General features: G+C 37.4%; 1 protein-coding gene across 3 annotated transcripts in view; it reads right to left on the reverse strand.

Annotated features, from left to right (window-relative positions):
* Positions 1-20,153, reverse strand: part of CDKL5 (cyclin dependent kinase like 5) — a 148,638-nt gene that overhangs the window by 48,996 nt on the left and 79,489 nt on the right. For all 3 annotated transcript variants that reach the window (XM_045855815.1, XM_045855813.1, XM_045855814.1), the window contains exons 4-5: positions 13,469-13,514; positions 3,429-3,565 (exon numbers count right to left, since the gene is read on the reverse strand). In XM_045855815.1, the coding sequence (XP_045711771.1) occupies positions 3,429-3,565; positions 13,469-13,514 (183 nt within the window). The remainder of the gene's footprint in view (positions 1-3,428; positions 3,566-13,468; positions 13,515-20,153) is intronic.

The following is a 20,153-nucleotide window of genomic DNA, read 5'->3' on the forward strand; positions in this document are numbered from 1 at the left end:
TTCTGTAAAGCAGAAAACTGAGACCCACAGCACCATTAGTTTATTGTTTGTAGACAGCCATCTAGGTCAGCCGTTCTCAAAGTGTGATCTGTGGGTCTCTGGAAGGAGTTCTCAGACCATACAGAGGGCCCATGAAGTCAAAACTACAGTCATAATAACACTCGGCCTTTTTCACTGTGCTGGCATTTACACTTATGGCCCAAAGCAATGATGGATAAATTGGTGGCACTTTAGCATGAATCAAGGCTTTGGATGCTTCAATGCCACACCCTTGCAGTTAAAATAAGCACAAACCAACTTAGGTTGAGGTTGTTTTTGATGAAGCAGTAAAAATTATTACTTTTATTAAATTTCAATTCTTAAGTACATATATTTTTAGGACTCTACATAATAAAATGAGGAATATACATAAAGCATTTCTTGCTGCTAAACATCAAAGTATGATGGTCATATTGAGGAAAAGCACTTGGGCAACTGAGTTGCAAACTAAACAAGCCACTTTTCTTGTGGAACACCATTTTTTAGTTGAAAGAATGACTGACACACAAACATATGTGTTAACATGTAATGGGCTTATTATTGTTCTTTAAATGAATTAATAAATATTTGTATATTATTCAGCTTTGACTTTTAATACAAGAAACAGGAACAGATAAAGCCCCCTTAAATGAAAAACTCTTAGGGTTTCCAACAATGTTTAGAAGTGTAAAGGAGTCCTAAGACCAAAAAGTTAGAAAACCGCTGCTCACATACAACATGACAACTTTGTTCTCACCAGTCAAGCTGTATGCATATAAACAGTCAGATTTTGTTTACAACACACTTGTACCCATTTATAACAGATGCACTTGTTATTTTAACATAACTGAACATCATATAAACCAATGAAATAATGTTCTTAAAAAGACATTTGCTGTTTATAAGAAAATTAAGTTTAATACTTTGGAACGACTTAATAAAGGAAAACCACCAAACCTACTGCCCTCTAAGCAAACGTGAGTGCAACAATCATAAAACATTTGCAAGGATGGATGGTGGTGGTGATCAGGATTCTGCACTGAGATTGCTTTGCAATGGTTTTAAGCTTTTGCTTCACTTTAAAGAAGCTAGCACAGGATATCATAGCTGATGCATTATGGGTATGATGTGTGCAAGAAAGACCCATCAGAGCACCAATCAGAAGATTAGTACTCAAAAGGCCTTGACCTACCTCTGAAGAATGGCAAATCTATATTATGTGTTTTAAGTTAAAATAAAATGTTTAAAGTACGTATACACCATTTTTTAAATGACTCTCTACTTGAATTGCCTTTTTCAATTAACAATTGCATAGGAGGTCCCAAATGCACAGGAGGAATAAGAGGGCTTTGTAATAGAGAAAATAAATGGTCTCATTTCATATTCAACTCTAAATCTGTCAATGGCAGATAGGAATCCATTCTTCTCTCATTCTCCAGTAATACAATTTGTAAGTGGATACACAGGTGGCCAGAATGAAGAGTACATCTCCCCTCTGCCTTATGGCTAGTGTGGCTATGCAGGTAAGTCCTGGCCAATGGGAAGTGATAGCTGGAGCTCTGTCTTTACCTTGAAGACAAGAGCCACATCTCAGGGGTGGTGAGCAGAAAGGCAAAAGCAACCTGGGACTCTTAGCCTGTGGAGTTGCCGTACCAGCCTGTACTGCCCACTTTTGCTTGCATTTATACATGAGAAACTTCTTTGTTTCAGCTCCTGTGATCTTGTATCTCTATTACCACCCCCCACCCTTACTTAGAGAATCTTTCTCCTTGCCCTCTTGAGACTCGTCAATCATTAGGTACTGCCACTGAAGGAATGTTGTGATGGTCACCCTCCACTGAAAAAACACAGGGCCAGAGCAAGAAGCCCAGACCCAGGGATCAGAAGACTAGAGTTCCTGTAGCAGTTCTGCCACTTAACAGCAGACAGACCTCAGATATGACAGACTGTCTGAAACAAAGAGGTAATTTCTCCATTTGCCCCCACTAAATTGTTATGAATTGTGAATAATCACCATGAGTAGAACAGAAACAAAAAGGTAAATGAAATAGATGTCAAATTTTATTATTTGGCAGTGAAAAACTGCAAATGGCATAATTATTTGACAACTAAAAACTAATATAAAGGGCATCTGATTTTACAGCAATCTTTTAAAATAACTTTTAAAAAATATCAAACTTCATTTTTTTTTGGTGGGGAAGGTTCCTTCTTTAGGAAAATATCTAAATTGACACACACAAAAAAGAAACCTTAAAACAGATTTTGGGGGAAAAAACATAAAAAAATGATTAACACAACAAGAAGCCTTGTAATATTTTTCAACTTTTGGTTGTAATGCAGTTATTATATATTTTTGAAGTTACTTTATTTTTTTAATTAGAAAAAGAATTTGTAAAGGCTGAATTATTTCAAAAGCCGCATTACTGGTCAGTCATCTCAGCAGCATTGCTCTCTAGTTCAGGATGAGGGTGGTAGTGGTGACATTCTGTCATTTATGCCACAGAAAACACCTGGGGAATTGATCTAAAGCAAGCATAAACCTCTCCAGTCTTAATCTTCTTTAGATAATAACAAAGGAAATCAGCAGAGCCACCTATTTAATGATCAAGAAAACCTTTGAGAAGGGCCATCTGGCTCCACTTTATTTTATTTTTATTAAGACACAGGTTTAAGTTCTTGACAATAACCAACTGCTGTAGGTCAGCTGCTATTCAAGAAAATCATAAGCACATAAAATTGATTACTGTAGCGCACATTTGCCCTTAGGTCATACCATGAACAGTTAACAATTTTTAAAAAGTATGCTAAACAAGCATACGGATAACTCGAACAATGTGCGATCTTCTTTTCTCCAATGCTTTCAATTCTTTACCTGTGGTCTCACCTACCTCTTCAAGCCTCACCTTGTGCCTCCTGGCACATCTTCTTCCCTCAAATATGGCCCAAACACTGGCAATTCACAAAAGGCTGCTTCATGAGCCCACCCATTCACCACCACATGTCCAAATCAGAAGCCCACCTTATGCTTGTAGGATCTTACACAAACCTCTACCATCCTGTACCATCACCACCAACTTATTTGTCCCTCCCTCAGAGGCCTGACTCAGGTTTAACTAAAATAAACCAAGTCTAAAAATTACTTGTTGAACACAGATTCTCAGACTTCAGAAGGCAACTCAATACATTGTTTAAACTTAAGATTATATTTATATGGTTAGATTATATAAAATCTGTCAATATATCCCAGGACTTCTCTAGTGATTATGGGTAATACTTTCCATTTTTAAAGTCCTTAAATTATGAGAACATTGAGAAGTCATACTAGATAATAATACTTTCTTTAATAGTGTCAGAAATAGCCCTGAAAAAAAGAATCAGGCAAATCTCCACAGCCCCGATTAGTGACTTACTTTTTCAACATATTCAAACACCAAGTACAGTTTCCCCCTCCGACGAAAAGCTTCTTTCAGCTCCACAATGTTTTCCTGTTTGAGAGTACGAAGCATTTTAAGCTCTCGTAAAGTCGTTTCCTTGACCTCTTCATTTTCTAGAATGTAAACAATGGCAAAGAGAGTAAAATTAAAGCTTTCAAACTACTCTTCAGAAATTTCTAAGAACACTGAAAATACTAATTTCACTTTCCACTTTGAGTACTTCTGCATAAGAAGTCTAAGGATGACACATTAAATACCACCTTTTCTCGTTCAAAGGATCAAGAATAAGAAACTTCAAGAAAAGGCTTATTTGACCAGCATGAACCTAATTTTCTGCTTGAATTTTCTTAACCTCCTTATTGTAAAGTGTATGTGAAAAATACAGAGTTCCAGGTACCACATATGAACCCACTGTCAGTTTAACACTACATTCTGAGGAAGGAATTTCAAAGCATAAAAAGGAAGCACCCGTATCAGTATGCAGAGGAGCCTCTATGGAGCATCTGTAGCAGCTGATGTTTTTAAGTTTGGTCTGAAGCTTTGGCTTAAAAGAACATTTTATTCCTCAGGCTGCATGGGAGTCACCTCAGTGAGCAGCGGCCATGTGCCACACATCCACAATGCAGCACACAGTCAAGTTGCAGGGAATTCTAAGCGTGTCTGATCTTCTCTTGGAACAGCAGCTGCTGTAGGTTCCTGCCATCCTCCCGTGGCATGTCCATCTGTCCATCCCAGATGGTATAGCTGTACTGGGGTGGAGAACTTATGCTGAACCAACATCTCCTTCTATATCATCAATGCCACTCATGAAAACCCCCATAGACATGGAGGAAGGACAGAAGTCACATTAATTCTAATGGATCCATTAACAGGGGGAGTGGGGAAGATAATGTTTCATTTTAAATGAGTTTTTATGATTTCACCAGAAAATTCTAACTACCATGTTTACATGTGTATACATAAGGATAGGTTCATACTTCCTTATCTGCAATTCCAAGAATCCAAAAATCATTCTAAAAACTGAGCACTTTTTCTAAACTTATGGCACATCTCTTTAAAGGTAAAACCTGAACTGACATGAGACCACTTATAGTCTTTGTGTATGCATCCCACTTAGTATGAATATTCATTTGTTGTACTTTAGAAATAGTACCTGATTACAAGGTGCTAAAGTAAGAACTCAAAATTTCATTCTAAAATCCAAGTTATAAATTCTGAAACACATCTGGCCTCCATGGTTTTGGGTGAAGGGCCAGAGTCCTAGCTTCAGAGTCTAAGTTGTGTAACCCTCAGGTTCAGGTATTTCTGGGGCAGGGGAGAGGGAGAAAAATTGAGTTTAGGGATAGGAGTAAGAAAGATTAAGGCATGCCTTCTAGGAAGAAATACTTCCTAAGCAAGATACACAGGAGGAAAAAGTCTCAATGGGGTCAAAGAGGGGAGGGGGTATTATAAATATAGTGCCTGGAGGGAGTACTTCTCAGATTATTTTCTGTCTTAAACCCCAGTCAAATTGAGTTTAAAGAAACAAGAACTGGTTACACCAATGAAAAGATTCTCCCACTTCAGCAAGAAAACTGTTGGAGAAGGGTGAAACTCAGATTAGGAAAAGGCAGAAAGAGACACTGCCTATCAGAAGGAACCCAAGGACCAGCTATAGTTAAGGCCAACAGTGGCTTAGGCAAGGAACCATCCCAGTCCATTTCAGGGGTACTCACAGCACCCACATCAGTAGAAAAGAGCATGGCATGGTGGGGGACACCTGGCAGTAGGAGGGAACTGTGTGTGATATGATGGGGGACTTCCCAAAGCAGCTTAGAGAATGGGGGCAGAGAGGGACACAGAGGTCCAGCTGTTCTGCTATTTGAGGCTAAGTCAGAGAAGTGGTATTTTGTGGTTGTTAGAACCGCTAAAGCCTAGAGAACACTAAAAGCCTTATGAAGAAGGCTAACCAGTCTCTCTGCTATACCATGTGAGTAATTCTCAAGGTTGGGATACTCAAACTAAAATTCACCTATCTCTAAGACAGAAACACACAGATTTCAGTAAGAAGCAAGCGATCTTCTAACAAGGAAGTGATGCAGCAAGAAATAATGTATTGATTACTCATGACCTGGTTCCTGCCTGCTTTTCTATCCTCATCTCATGTCCCCCTTCTCCCAACCCCACCCATTAGTCTTTCAGTTTCTAAACAGCTTCAAACTTTATTTTTCAATGTTAGGGCCTTTGGACTCATTCCCTCTGCCTAGAACTCTCATTCTACTATAGGGCTGGCTCCTTCAGGTTTTAGTTTAAATGTCATTCCTTTAGTTTTATCTTGTCTGGGAAGCTTCCAAGACAAGGTAAAACTAAAGGAGTTCATCATCATCAAGCCATTATTATGGGAAATGTTAAAGGGATTTATTTAACAAAAAGATGATCAAAACTATGAACAGTAAAATGACAACAAACTCACAACTCTCAACATCTGTACCAAAACAACAACAACAACAACAAAAACCTAAGCAAACAACTAGAACAGGAACAGAATTGCAGAAATGGAGATCACAAGAGAGGGTTATCAGCTGGGAGGGGGTAGTGGGAAAATGAGGGAAAAGGTGCAGGGAATAAGAAGCATAAATGGTAGGTACAAAATAGACAGGGGAATGTTAAGAATAGTACAGGAAATGTAGAAGCTAAAGAACTTATATGTATGACCCATGGACATGAACTAAGGGAGGGGAATGCTGGAGGGAATGGGGGTACCAGGTGCAGGTGGGCAAAGGGGAAAATTGGGACAACTTTAATAGCATAATCAATAAAATTTATTTAAAAAATAAATGTCACTCCTCACAAGCTTTGCCTAGCGCACTAAACCAAAGCAGGCCTCCATCCCCATTATTCCTTATCACAATACTCTGAAAGTTTCTTACAGATTTTCACATCTTTATTTATATCTTTGTTTGCTTACTGGTTTACCATCTGTTTGGCCACCCCTGCAAACTGAGAGCTCTAGGAGGACAGGCCCCAGTTCTTCTGTTCAAGCATATACACCCAACAACCTAGGACTGTACCTGGTAACAAAGAGGGGATCAACAAATACTTCCTACAGGAATGCTTTCACTGGTGTCGAGAAGATGACATCTTTGCTTACATGTGGCTTGCTCTTACTACCTTAAGGCATGGGCAGCCACAATGCAAGACCTAGATTTTATATGCTTTTAACCAACTAACAGTGTGAAAGGTGACTTTGAGCAAGCCACTTAACTTGTTATTCATAAAATAAATAAATGGGCATCCCCCACACATACACATACCCTAAAAAAATCCCATCACCTTTTAAAATATAATAATCAATGGTTTATTTTCATTAAAATCTCATTGATTATGAGCCTAAACCTCATTGAATTTTGGTTCTTTGTTATGTAATGCATCATTCAAACCTATACTGACTCTACTTAAGAATGGTTATAAAATAGAAAGGAATCTTCCAAATGCAGTTCACAAAATCACTTAGTATGCAGTGCCCAAACCACCTCATTTGAGTAGTCCATCATTTTTAGGAAATGAAGGCTTCTCTAATTTATGCCAGTCAGAGGTACTAAAAGTTGAGACTGTAATAAGTGGGAATGGGCAGGAAGTGGAATTATTAATTTCGTAAGTGCAAGAAAATGCATACCCTTCATTACTGGGTATATTCTATCATTTTTGTTTCACCCAGTACTTTTAAGGTTCCTGGCCTACTCTCAACTTTATGATGAAAATTTGGGCACTAAACAATCACATGATGGGAAACAGGAAAGCACATTCCACTTATGTTTGTTTTTCTCTTCAGAGGTCAGAAAGTAGCCATGCTCTTCATTGAGGTAGTTTTTTAAAGGTGGTAGCAGAACCCACTGAAGTAAGCACAAAAATCCCTGCCTTCCACTTGATAGAATCCCATGGATTCTTTATTGAGGCCAGCCTCCTCTGGCTTACAAATGAAGAAACCAATTCGAAAAAAGAGTAACTTTCTCAAGGTGAGTGAAGAGAATGTCACATTGAGTAGAACACAGGGACATAGGCAACATGGTGGAAGGCAGTGAGGGAGCTTTGGAGAGTGAGTTGGAACAGCCACCAATAGAATAATAGATTCTATTAGTGCTCAGATGAATGGCAAAGCAGCATGCTGTGGGTGGAAGAAAAACTCAACAAAGACCCTATGGTCTGAGTCTTAGTCTCAGCTAATCACATAGTAGCTGTGCAGCTTTGGGCCTTTGGTTCTTCAGCTGCACATTGGGGTTTGGGATTCTTCTAGATGATGCGGAAGGTCCTTCTAGGTGTAAGAGCTGGTACTTCCATGTGAATACTGCTGATACACATGCTAGGGGACTTGGTTATCCGTTATCACTGAGGGTGTTGAGCTTAGCACAGACAGCAATTCTGACAAAATTATGTAAATTCAACTGAGTGGTAGCTAAATGGCAGGGCAGGGAAAGGACATTAACTAAAACAAAACAAAACAAAACAAAAAAAAGCCAAAAAACAAAACTATTTTGAAGCTTGTCAGGAAGGTCAGTTAACATACCTAAAAAATCAAAAAGAGAGATTGACTGAAGTAAAAGAAAATTATTTTTAAGAAGAATGATCACAGGAGCAAGAGAAATGCAAAGATAAGTGATGAAAAGAGAAAAATCTAAAGATGAGCTGAATCTCTATTGTAACTCTATTTTTAAAGAACTGTGGGCTTGTAAAAAAAAATCCAGAAATAGCTATAACCTACTTTTTGAAATCAGAACCCTGAAATTCTTGTATAGCCAAAGCAGCCCCCCAAAATGGAACTTTAAACAGGTACACTGGTGGGGGGGAGTCAACCCATCCTTGTATAAAACCAAAAGGATACCATGTTTGAGTCCAGTGGCCCTGACTAAGGAGGGAACATCAATAGGAGGGCGACTGACATGGCCAGGAGGGTTTGAATAGTGGTGCTGTCATATATACCAAAAAAGATGAGAACGCTTACATCTTCAGAGATGAAGGTCAGGCAAAGTACAATGTAAATTATTAAATCATGAAAGGTGCAAAATGTTCACCAAATCCTAGAAGAATCCCTGAAGTTTGAAAGAGCTCTATTTTGGACATTAAAAGCAAGTGTGGTGAAGTCATGACAAGCAGAATGCTCAAGCTTAGTTAACTGAATTCTCTGTTTCACCAGGGGTTGGAACATTAGTTTCAAGGCTTCTCTTATGGAGAAATCAAGTTCTTGAATTTAAGGACCAAAGATTTTGAACTCTTGTTTTTGTACCATTATACAAAATAAGAGTCTAGAGTACCTCAATCCAAACATAAAGGTAGAGCTTTATGGGTAAAGGTAGAGTGTCTGGGTAAAAATAAGAATGAAATAAATTGAAAGAAAAAAGTGGATGATCAATTAAACATTTTTCTCTTGATTAAGAAGAATAAATAGGTTCATTCCCAGGGAAACATATTTATCTACAGAAAACAAAAGCAGCAGCAGGATATTAATGCAAGAAATTTTATTTTATATAAAAGTAGAGAGACAACCTAAATTCCATCTTAATTAAAGACTGCAACACAGCTTCCTGAGAGTCAGTTTCCTTGCTATGTGACAAGTAGGGAGAATCCCCCCTCACTCCATCACCTGTACATTCAAAGGAAGATTGAAAAGTCCAACAAAACAAAAGGTGTCACATCAGAAGATCCAAATGCACATGTCAAAAATAAATTCTAGACCACAGAACCTCTTCAATTAAAGGCTGAACAAACAATGCTTTTAATTCTCGCTGGTCCAAAGCTATTTAGTCTAAATCAGTGCTCTTGGATTACTTTATAAATTGAGGACAGCAGACACGTGTACGTGTATACATGAGAATGATGATCCAATAGTGACGGAATATTATACTCTGAACATCAAATATCATTGTATAAGACTGGACTTATAAGAAGACTGGATGAATTAGGCTAATTTATCATCATACATAGTCTAAAAGTACCTTTTAACTATACAATCTCTAGTATTTTTTTGGTCTGTAGTCATTTTTCTCTTCTCAGAAAAGCCAAATACTGAGCAGAACTAATTTTATGGAGACTTCTGGTTGGTTAGGTGTTTATTAGCCAATGTTTCTCTGTGGAAACTGACATTAATAGACACATGCATAATACTATCATTTAGGGTATCATAAAGAATTCATTATCTGAGACTCCATATTTATGATGATATATATAGGAAGCAAACATCAAAACAAGAAAATATTAACTAATGAAGTGATCTCAGATAAAAACGCCATTACCGAAGAATTTCTCCCTTTAACAGGAGTTTTTGTCCCCCACCTAGTGTGTCCAAGTCTTTTATGGAAACTCATAGGCAAAGACAGTGATAAATAATCTGATAGAGTTATATCAGAATAAAAAACTGACAAGGATGAAGACAGAAAGACAGGAACATACAAAAAATGAAAAGAAAACTGAGAAAGTCTTTTGTGGATTTTTAATGACTCTTTCTTATTTTGAAAGCTATTCATTGACCTAGCCTACAATTTTACTATAAAAGTTGCCCCTTCCCCCAAAAGAGAACATGATTCTTTCCTCTAAGAAATAGCACAAAGTTGCTATTAAAACCTAAATTGTGTTAACTATAAGATGAAGTAAACTTACCTTTGTAATTTTAGTTTCTTTTTCCCAATCTAACCGTTTATTTACCATGAAATGTTGGCTCCCATTTTAAATAATGTTCTGTTATCCTAGGATAATAAGGACCCCTTGAACTAAATAGTGGTCTACCTTAAAATGTAGTTTCAAAACATTTTATACAGATTTGTGGATACAAAGATATTTAATAAGGAAATAGGACATAGTTATAATCTTTTAAAGTTAACAGAAGGTAATATATACTCTCATAAAATATCCCTTGATATCATCAGTGTGAGAATACTTGATTAGCTTGAATATGGATCAGACCAAGTTCAGATCCTATTATGGCCTAACAATATTTTTACAGGGTTATTTCATTATCTTCACAAAGATTTAAATATTGGCTTTAGAAAAGTCACTATCATGATATCAAGAGAATATTTTCAGAGTAACTAATAAGAGATTAATGAGAGCTTTATGACAGTAAGGACAATATTATGAAACTCTATTTTCATTATAATTGGCCTGACTGAAATTTAAGATGATAAACTGTTTCAGAATAAAGTGGTTTACATAGGGGTTGAACGGACATCCTCATCTGTACTAGACTATTTATACACACTTCATACTCCAAAAGTGTTGTTCACCACACACGTTCCCCTTACTTTCCATTAAGCAAGATACTACTCCGGCAGGAAGAAGGGGTAAAGACAGAAAACAGAGTATGAAATCTCCCAGGGAGAACTGGAAACAGTAGCAAAGTGTGCGTAAACCAGGACTGGAGTAAAAAGTGATAAATAATTTGATGTCTTCAGATTCTATCACCGACATATTTGGAAGTATCCCTCTAGAAGTATGTATAGGTGTATCTACAAAGGTGTCCATCTGCAGAGCGGGTGGGTGTACAGAGCAAGAGCAAAGCGGACTTTTTGAACACTTTGGACAATTCACTGTGGAGTCCCTGTCAGCCATGAACAACAGTTATGTCAAGTGCTCTGTCAAGACTGAAGTAATGGAGTGTAATAGGAATGCCCTTAGGAGGGGCCAGAACGCCCAAAACCACACGTCTAACACTTGAATAAGGACTCCATCTGGACACCTATATGTGTGGGACCTCCACCTCTGGTGGGCTATAAGAAGTCAGAGCTCCGACCACCCAACCTAATAAACCTGGCATTGTGGAAACATATAAATGTGTGTACTCCTTTTGAGGATGCTCCCTTGTTCACCAACAGTGGGTGATAAGGCTGCATGCCTGAGGTTTAGTAACTGATAATGGCCCCACAGCAATGAAAGCAGAGTTGGAGTGATGTTTTGTCAGGTTAGTGAAATAAGGGCTGATCAAGTGTTTTCTATCATGTCTACATTATTTATACATTCCTGGGATACCACAGCTAGAAAAAAACCTCACCTCAAAATTATACAAATTCATTCTGGCATTGACTGCTTTCCACTCTGTTTCACTGCTAGTTATTTACAGGTCTTAATTCTATTAATAGGTCATAAGCTTCTTGACATCTGCACCTGATTTACCTTCACAGCTCTTACAGCACCTCATTCAGTGCTCAATGAATTTCAACAGATACACTATTGACTGCCACTCAGAAGATATAACACAGGTACAAATACATCATTTAATTGAAGCTAAGAACTGATATGCAGAGGATAGAGAATGCAAAGAACATGGTATTTAGTTTTTTAAAAAGCATTGGCATACATGCCCTAGATTGTACTGCTTTTCAAAAATTTGATGACAATTATTATTTTTGGTGGTAACTGATGCTTGATGATGTGCCTTATAAGATGAATGAATGCACAGACAGAAGTCTTTATGCTCATGCAAAGGTTATGCTTTGATTTACTGTTGGCAACCACTCTTTTTAGTGGATCACCGCTGGTCTCCTGGTCACCTGTGGCTAGCCCAAAGCCACTGCTTAAGAAGTGGTTGCAGAGTCAGATTCCTGGGGCTATTGTTTCCTGTTAAACTACAGGGACATCATTTGAAGTATCTTTCTTTTTCTTTCTTTCTTTCCCTCTTTTTTCTCTCCTCCCTCTCTTTCTTTCTATTTTAAGAATGAGCTAAAAGCATTTTTTATTGCCTTCTCTTTAAGGCTGCCAGGACAATGGCTGCTGTGCATGTGCCCCACATAACAAGCACACCAGAGTCAGGTTACATCAAGTACCACTGACTCTGCACCACAAAAGTGAGCCCTTTTTGTTATTTAACATTTGCTGAGTCGCTAAGGTAAGGGTGATGAAACTGTTCACAAATATAGGGGCTGCTGTCTTACAGTAGTCAGTCAACATGTGCTGATGAAAGTAGGCTGTGACTGCTACTGTCATACTTCTAATTAGATATGAAGGGTGATGCTATACTGGTGACTCCTAAGCGTGGAGCACTATTTTTCAAATGGCAGGTTGTGAGTCATCAGTGGTGAAATCAATGTATTTGATGCCACAATAAGCATTTACATGAATTATATGACCAGAAAAGAATAGAAAATGGAGAACCTCATATTAGTAAAATAAAGCAATTTTGTAACACATTTCCTTCAGTTTCATATAGGACATTATATACATTGATACAGGGTTAGGATATAAAAAAGTATCTCTACTGTGGGTCCCTGTCAAAAAAAAAAGAAAGAAAAATGCTGCCTAGAGCTTCTCAAGCATTGTGTCTTCACAGTAAGTTTTTCTACTTGGCTGTTTTTAAATGGCCAATAGTCTACATTTAAAACCCAATAAACTACTGAAATGCTTTATTTATTTTTTGATGTATCACTTTTTTGTACATAATTTTTTTTAAAAAAGGGGGGTTATTTAAACCTTTTTTTACCTAGCATGGTATAATTTTAATACTCTTTTGGAAATGGTTTGGATGTGGGACTAAGCCCTCCAAGTACAGTATTTCCCCTTGAAAAAATTTTATTCACCTAATGACTTAATATAAAATCACTCTTTTGATACCATCTATGTACCACTTCTTGTATTTCTAACAGACTAGGAACCAGATATCACAGTTCCTCATACTAAAGCCTTTTACACAGTGCTTGCTATTTGTGTGAATCCACAGAAATATTTACTTCAAATCAATTTCCTTATTTTAATAATATTTAGAAACAACATAAATAGCATGCTTTCTATCCAGCATATGAAGCAAGTTTTCCAATATCAACTGTACCTTAAAAGACAAGATGAGCCTTCTAATATCATGACATTTGAAAGATTCACACTGAAGGAACTAAAATTTTCAAAGAGAAGCATGATAAAAAATAAGCTATATTCACTATCTAAGATTGAGACTTTGTAATTTCAGGAATAGAGCGTAATCAGCTCAATGCCATCTCTTCCACATTCTAGTCATAGAAATTAAATATATAAGTTTATATACAGAAAAAATATATATATACCTTCGCTATCCTTGAATTTCTTGATTGCCACAATTTCATGTGTTTCCTGCAAAGGAAAAAGAGGCAGAAGGAAAGTCAATCTCCCATGTTTTTCAAACTGGGAATCCCAACTGTCCGGGGGCAGGTATACTCTGCGACAGTGGCAAGAACCCAGAGAATAAAAAATAGATCCTCCTCCTCCCCAGTCCCTCACTTCTTGGTTCCAAAATTCTTTCTTACCACCCTGTAGACATTATCATGAAAAAAAAAAAAGGAGAAGGGGGACCAAGGGAGAGGGCAAAGAGCAGAGACAGTGAGAGAACTTGGATGAACCAGAAATGTCAATGTCGCAAGGATACATAAAAGTGCCACGAAGACTAACAATAGATGACCAACTGTACTGCCCTCTGTAATCCAGGGACACACTTTAACTGGGCTCCTAAGACAAGAGACAAGGCTTCTACAATACTTGGCATTCACTGGCAGTAGAATGCCTCTGCCAAGTCTTCTCTTTTCACTTACCTTTTTCTAACAAACCTCTCTAGTTGCTCACCAATTCTTCCCTATGGATGGTCATTTCAAATCGGAAGTGAGACAACATTTGTCAGCAAATACCAATCACCACCACCCTCTCCACCTTTATTTAGCTCTCCTGAATTAACAGAAGTAGTTTGTGAGCAGAATTTTAAACTAAAATGATGCAAATCTTTTTTCTTCCTTTTTTTGGTTGGAAGAAAAGAATATAAGAGCTAGAAATGAAATGGAAATGCTAACAACTAAGTACCACTATACTAAATAACTCATGTCTAATTCTGGTCTATAAAAAGCTTTTGGCAAAATAATATAGATTCCTCAAAGCACACATGTCATATAGAAAGGTCTTCTGAATGACTCAGGCCTACATTTTACTGAGTACACTTTCAAATCAGTAGGAACAAATCTTTTAATAAAACATTGTCTCTCCATCAAAACAAAGGCTTAAAAAGGGACACAAATACCAGGCAATAACCAACATAGTACAAATCATTAACATTAAACAGATGTGCTTTTCACCTAACTTACTTACAAAAACAAGGGGGATCATGAAAGTGGGGTGGTAGGGGGAGAAGGGAAAGTAACCATTTTATTTATTTATTTATTTTTAAAATATATTTTATTGATTATGCTATTACAGTTATCCCAAATTTTCACCTTTGTCACCCTCCACCCGGTACCACCCTTCCCTCCAGCAACCCATCATCTTAGTTCATGTCCATGGGTTGTACATATAAATTCTTTGGCTTCTCCATTTTGTATACTATTCTTAACACTCCCCTGCCTATTTTTTACTGACCAATTATGCTTCTTAATCCCTGCAACTTTCTCCCAAGTCTCTCCTTTCCTCCTCCCAGCTGATACCTTCCAAATGGTCTCCGCACTTATGATTCTGTTTGGGTTCTGGTTGTTGCTTAGCTTGTTTTTGGTTTTGGTTTTGGTTTTGATTCAATGGTTGATAGTTGTGAATTTCTTACCTTTTTAATATTCATAGTTTTGATCTTCTTTTTTCTTAAATAAGTCCCTTTAACATTTCATGTTATAATGGCTTGGTGACGATGAGCTCCTTTAGTTTTTACCTTGTCTGGGAAGCACTTTATCTGTCCTTCCATTCTAAGTAATAGCTTTGCTGGACAGAGTAATCTAGGTTGTAGGTCCTTATTTTTCATCACTTTGAATACTTCTTGCCAGTCCATTCTTGCCTGCAAAATTTATTTTCAGAAATCAGCTGAAAATCTTATGGAAACCACTTTGTAGGTAATTCTCTGCTTTCCTCTTGCTGCTTTTAAGGTTCTCTCTTTATCCTTAACCTTTGGCATTTTTATTATGTGTCTTGGTGCGGTCCTCTTTGGGTCCAATTTGTTTGGGACCTTCTGTGCATCCTGGACTTGTATGTCTAGTTCCTTTGCCAAATTAGGGAAGTTTTCTTTCATTACTTTTTCAAGTTTTCAATTTCTTGCTCTTCCTCTTCTCCTTCTGGCATTCCTGTGATTCGGATGTTGGCACATTTGGAGTGGCCAGTCTTCTTGTACTATCCCTGTTTTTCTTTTTTTTTAATTATTGTTTCTTCTTTCTGTTTTGGTTGAATGTTTTTCTTCCTTATGCTCCAAATCATTGATTTGAATCCCAACTTGCTTCCCTTCACTGTTGGTTCCCTAGTTCCCTATAGATTTTTATTTCTTTTAGTGTAAACCTAATTTCTTCCTGTATGTTGTTATACTCACTGAGGTCTTTGAGCACCCTGATCCCCAGTGTTTTGAACTCTGCATCCAATGTTGGTTATCTCCATTTTGTTTAGTTTTTTTTTTCTTTTATTTCTGGGGGTTTGTTCTGTTCTTTCATTTGAGCTATATTTCTTTCTTTTTAAAAAAGATTTTATTTATTTGTTTTTACAGAGGGGAAAGAAGGGAGAAAAACATCAATGTGTAGGTGCCTCTTCTGTGCCCCCTACAGGGAACCTGGCCCACAACCCAGGCATGTGCCCTGACTGGGAATCGGACCGGTGACCCTTTGGTTCACAGGCCAGCACTCAATCCACTGAGCCACATCAGCCAGGGCTGAACCATATTTCTTTGTCTCCTCAAGTTGGCAGCTTCCCTATGTTTATTTCTGTATGTTAGGTAAAGCTGCTTGACTCCCTGTCTTAGTAGTGTGGCCTAATGTAGAAAAGTCACCTATAAATTATGTGGTGTTGAACCTTAAGTAATCGCCAGTGCGGGGTAACCAGCTTCACCACTTTTTGGCTCTGTGGGGGGAGGGCTCGGACTCTGTTCACTTTATTTCCCTTAATATTGTATAAGGTACATTTATCTGTCATTAAATAATTTTTAAAACCACCATTTATAATGAGTGGTTATTTAACCAGTCTATTAATGGATAGCCTTCAACATCTGCATCTTTATTTCCATAAAGTAAGTTCTGTAAGTGATTAACTGGGTCAAAGGGTATAAAACAGTTAACAGTATCTGGAGGGCTCAATTGTCCTTTCTTAAGATGTTGGCGAAGCAACTAATTGGTATTAACAATTATGAAGTTTACAAAGTTATTTAAAATGCACTTATATAAGTTGATTTAATTATGTTCTGGAACAGTAAATTCTCCAAACTGATCATACACTATATAAGGAAGTAGCAAGAGTCATTGTTTTCAATGCTTTGCTCTATAATTTTAAATATTCCACGTGCATTATAAAACAGCAGAAAAATATATTGATTTTATTTTACTCCACTATTAATGGACTAAGCCAATGCAAAGATAATACTCTACAATTCATTTTCTATTACGCTCTGAGGAGGCCCTTCATTGGGAGAAATCCTTTATTTCTTGATCCGAATACTAGGGAATACAATTTGACAACTGGAGTACTTTTAAATATTTCAATACACGTTTTTAATGCAAATATCCCAACTAAGTGTTTTCACACACTGCCCACAGTTTGCCCCAGGATTATACATCTAAGATGTAAGAGTCACACACACACACACACACACACACACACACACACACGTTTCACTGCTGACAAGGATATATTCTGAAATACACACACATATACCACTAAGGAGGCATCATTAGTTCTCTTCTGTGTTTTTCTCAAAGGTACACATGCATTAGCACCAACAAAAATTCCTAAATAGTTTTCTAAAATGTCTGTTACAATACTTAGACACCTAAAAGTATATGCAAATTTCAATGTTTCCATTTTTATCTTTATTCTGACTTTTTGCCCAGAAACCTAAAATAACTTGGACAAATTATGCTATTTTTTATGTTATGAGCAAAATCATAAAATGGGGAATGAATTCAAGCACAGGATGCATTCCATGGTAGGTAGGTACAATGAGGCTAATATGTGTTTGCCAAGCATGATAGAAATACAAAACATTATCCAGGACATGCAATGATAAAAACTAGGTTGTTTACCAAGAAAGCCCTTAGATCTTTCCTTGACTTGTATTATTTATTACTTGTAAACCACCAGTTTGCCAATCCTAAAAGTTAGATCAACTACTAAATTTAAGTACTTCAGACAAAATCAGGAAGGAAACAATCTATAGCAAAGACAAAGAGTATTTCAGTCAGTCAGGTAAGAATTGTCATTGGGCCCTTGCTTTATGTGAGGTTGTATGTGACATCCTAGGTTTGACAGGAGTAAATGAAGCACCTCATATACACAGATGGTTGCACCCTGGTGTGCAATAATGCACGATAGCAAGTTAAAATTTAGGACAATAGTTAAAAGTACAACAAATATTACACGATATTGCCACAGGAGTTCAAAACAGATGGATCATGTAAATATACAGAAAAAGCATACACCTCTCAGATTTAGGTTGATAATATGTTGTTTTATTTGCTTCTGACCTCTTTCTGAAATGTAAAATGTCATAAATATACCTTTGTTCATCCCCATTCCTTCTCTCCCCAGAGGTAACTTCTATCCTGAAGATGGCATGTACCATTCCCATATACATTTTTATTACTACAAATGACTTTGCCCATAAGCAATTTTACTGCTGTTTTGTACACTGAAAATCATGTAACTAGCATGTTATTGTAACAGCATTTTTTCTAGCAACAGCATTTTTTAAAAGAATGGCATTATGTATCTGAGATTTAAACATAAATCTAGTTCAGTGGTACTATACCAGGGACAACTGTGGTCCCCCTTGCCCCCAGGGACATCTGGCAAAGTCTGGAGACATTTTTGGTTGTCTCCTGGCAATTAGTATGTTGAGGCCAGGGATGCGAGTAAACATCCTACAGTACACAGGAAAGCACCCACAACAAAGAATAACCCAGCCCCAAATGTCTAAAGTGCTGATGTTGAAAAATGTTGGTCTAGTTTATTCATTTTAATGGTTTTTTGGTATTCTACTATAAACACTCCCCCTTAAAAGAGGGAGTGACCACTTGTTGAGAACAGGTAAAGATTTTTTAAAAGACTAATATATTGTGAGAAGAAATTTCAGTTGCAAATTATATAATTGAAAGATTAGTCCTTCAAAAACTACTAAAGCTATTAATCATAGAACTAAAATGTCTATACTCATCTCATTATAACAGCAAGTACTTTTATAATAACTTTTGTAAAATAGCTCCTTTAAAACATTACATAGTGAAATATACCAAAAAGTATATAAAAAACATTTACTCTTTTGTTAAAAATCCACTGAATTTGGCCAAAAACAATTTAGCAGAGTCAAACAAAGTCTACAACAATAGCAGGAAAAACTGTCACAAAGGTTCACACTATCGGGATACTGTCACAGGAATATTGGTGCCAACTCTAATGTGTTCATAATGTGTATGTTGAGAGTACTTCACGAAAACCCTTATATTTTAAAAAGGACTGCAAGGAAAACTCATAATGAACTTACTTCATGCTCAGCCTCTAAAAAAAGGAGTCTTAGAAAAATAAATATATTCTAAAGAACAGGAGAGAGAATGGAGCCAAAAAAGGAAGGTGTAGGATGTAGGATCTTACAAAGACAAAATCATGTAGAAAACAAGTGCCTCCAAGCTAAGTCAGTAATAAAACTCATAGGGAAGAAAAATCTATTTTCTAATTTATTGCCATTAGAACATCAAATCCCTTCTACTCCCTCTGGGCTAAATCTGAACTCCACAAATCTTTATTGAAATGTAAAATGGCAGTAAAAGACTTTAAGATATTTAGGTAGAATCTCTAACTATTTTTTCATCTTCCCTCTCTGAACCTGGTCCCATCTCCTGTCCCCATTATTTCATGAATGCTAGTCAAAAATGTAGACTCACTCTTGACATCTTCCTTGTCTGCACCCCAAATCCATCCAGTCCATCACTGAGAGCAGTTGATGTTTGCCTCCTAAATCTCTTTCAATTTGGCCCAGTGTTCTTCTCTACTAAACACTACCAATCCCAGTTAGAGGCCTTGGTATTCCCACCTGGTATGCTACCTGGCCTCCTAACCCATCTAATATGTCCACCACTCAGCAACCAGCCTCTTCATTTGGTAACATAAATTGATTTCAGTGCCCCACCATCCCCAAAGTCTCCCCAAACTCCCCCCAAACTCCCCTGCTGTAAGGATTATGTCAAAGCTCCTTCATGTGGTCGGCAAGATCTATCCAGGGACCACTCGGATGCTCTCCAGCCTTCTCTCCCCAGGTCTCCCTTGCTTGCTGAGCCCCACCATCCCCACGACCTCTCTTGCCATAGGGCCTGTTACCCTTTCTCCTAAAAGCTTTGCCCTCTCTTGCTCCATTAAATTCTACTTTACCCCCCAGGTCTTAGCTCAGTCCTCACTTCCTGAAGGGGAGCCTTCCCACACCCCCATGACTAGGTCTGAAGCCCCATATGCTCTCTTAGCAAGCACCTCTTCTTCATAACTTTTATTAAAATGAAACCTTTACATATTTATATGACCACTTAATAAAAGTCTGATTCTATTGCTGGATTGCAAGCAAAGTGGGTAAGGAATAAATGTATGACTGGCCCAAAGTGTGCTGAGTGAGAGAGAAAAAAATCCAGTGCAAATATCTCACTGTACTTCATTACCAATCCAAAACTTACATCCTGCTGGCCCAGGCCAGCCTTCTTTTAGGACATCATTTACTAGTTAGGTCAACCCCAGCTTAATAGAGAAACACCTTTTCCTACCCTAATTTTAAAAAGGAAAAAAAGACATTCCTTG

The sequence above is a fragment of the Phyllostomus hastatus genome, unplaced genomic scaffold (genome assembly GCF_019186645.2).
Source record: "Phyllostomus hastatus isolate PE091 unplaced genomic scaffold, TTU_PhHast_1.1 phas_scaffold_12, whole genome shotgun sequence".
Lineage (NCBI taxonomy): Eukaryota > Metazoa > Chordata > Mammalia > Chiroptera > Phyllostomidae > Phyllostomus > Phyllostomus hastatus.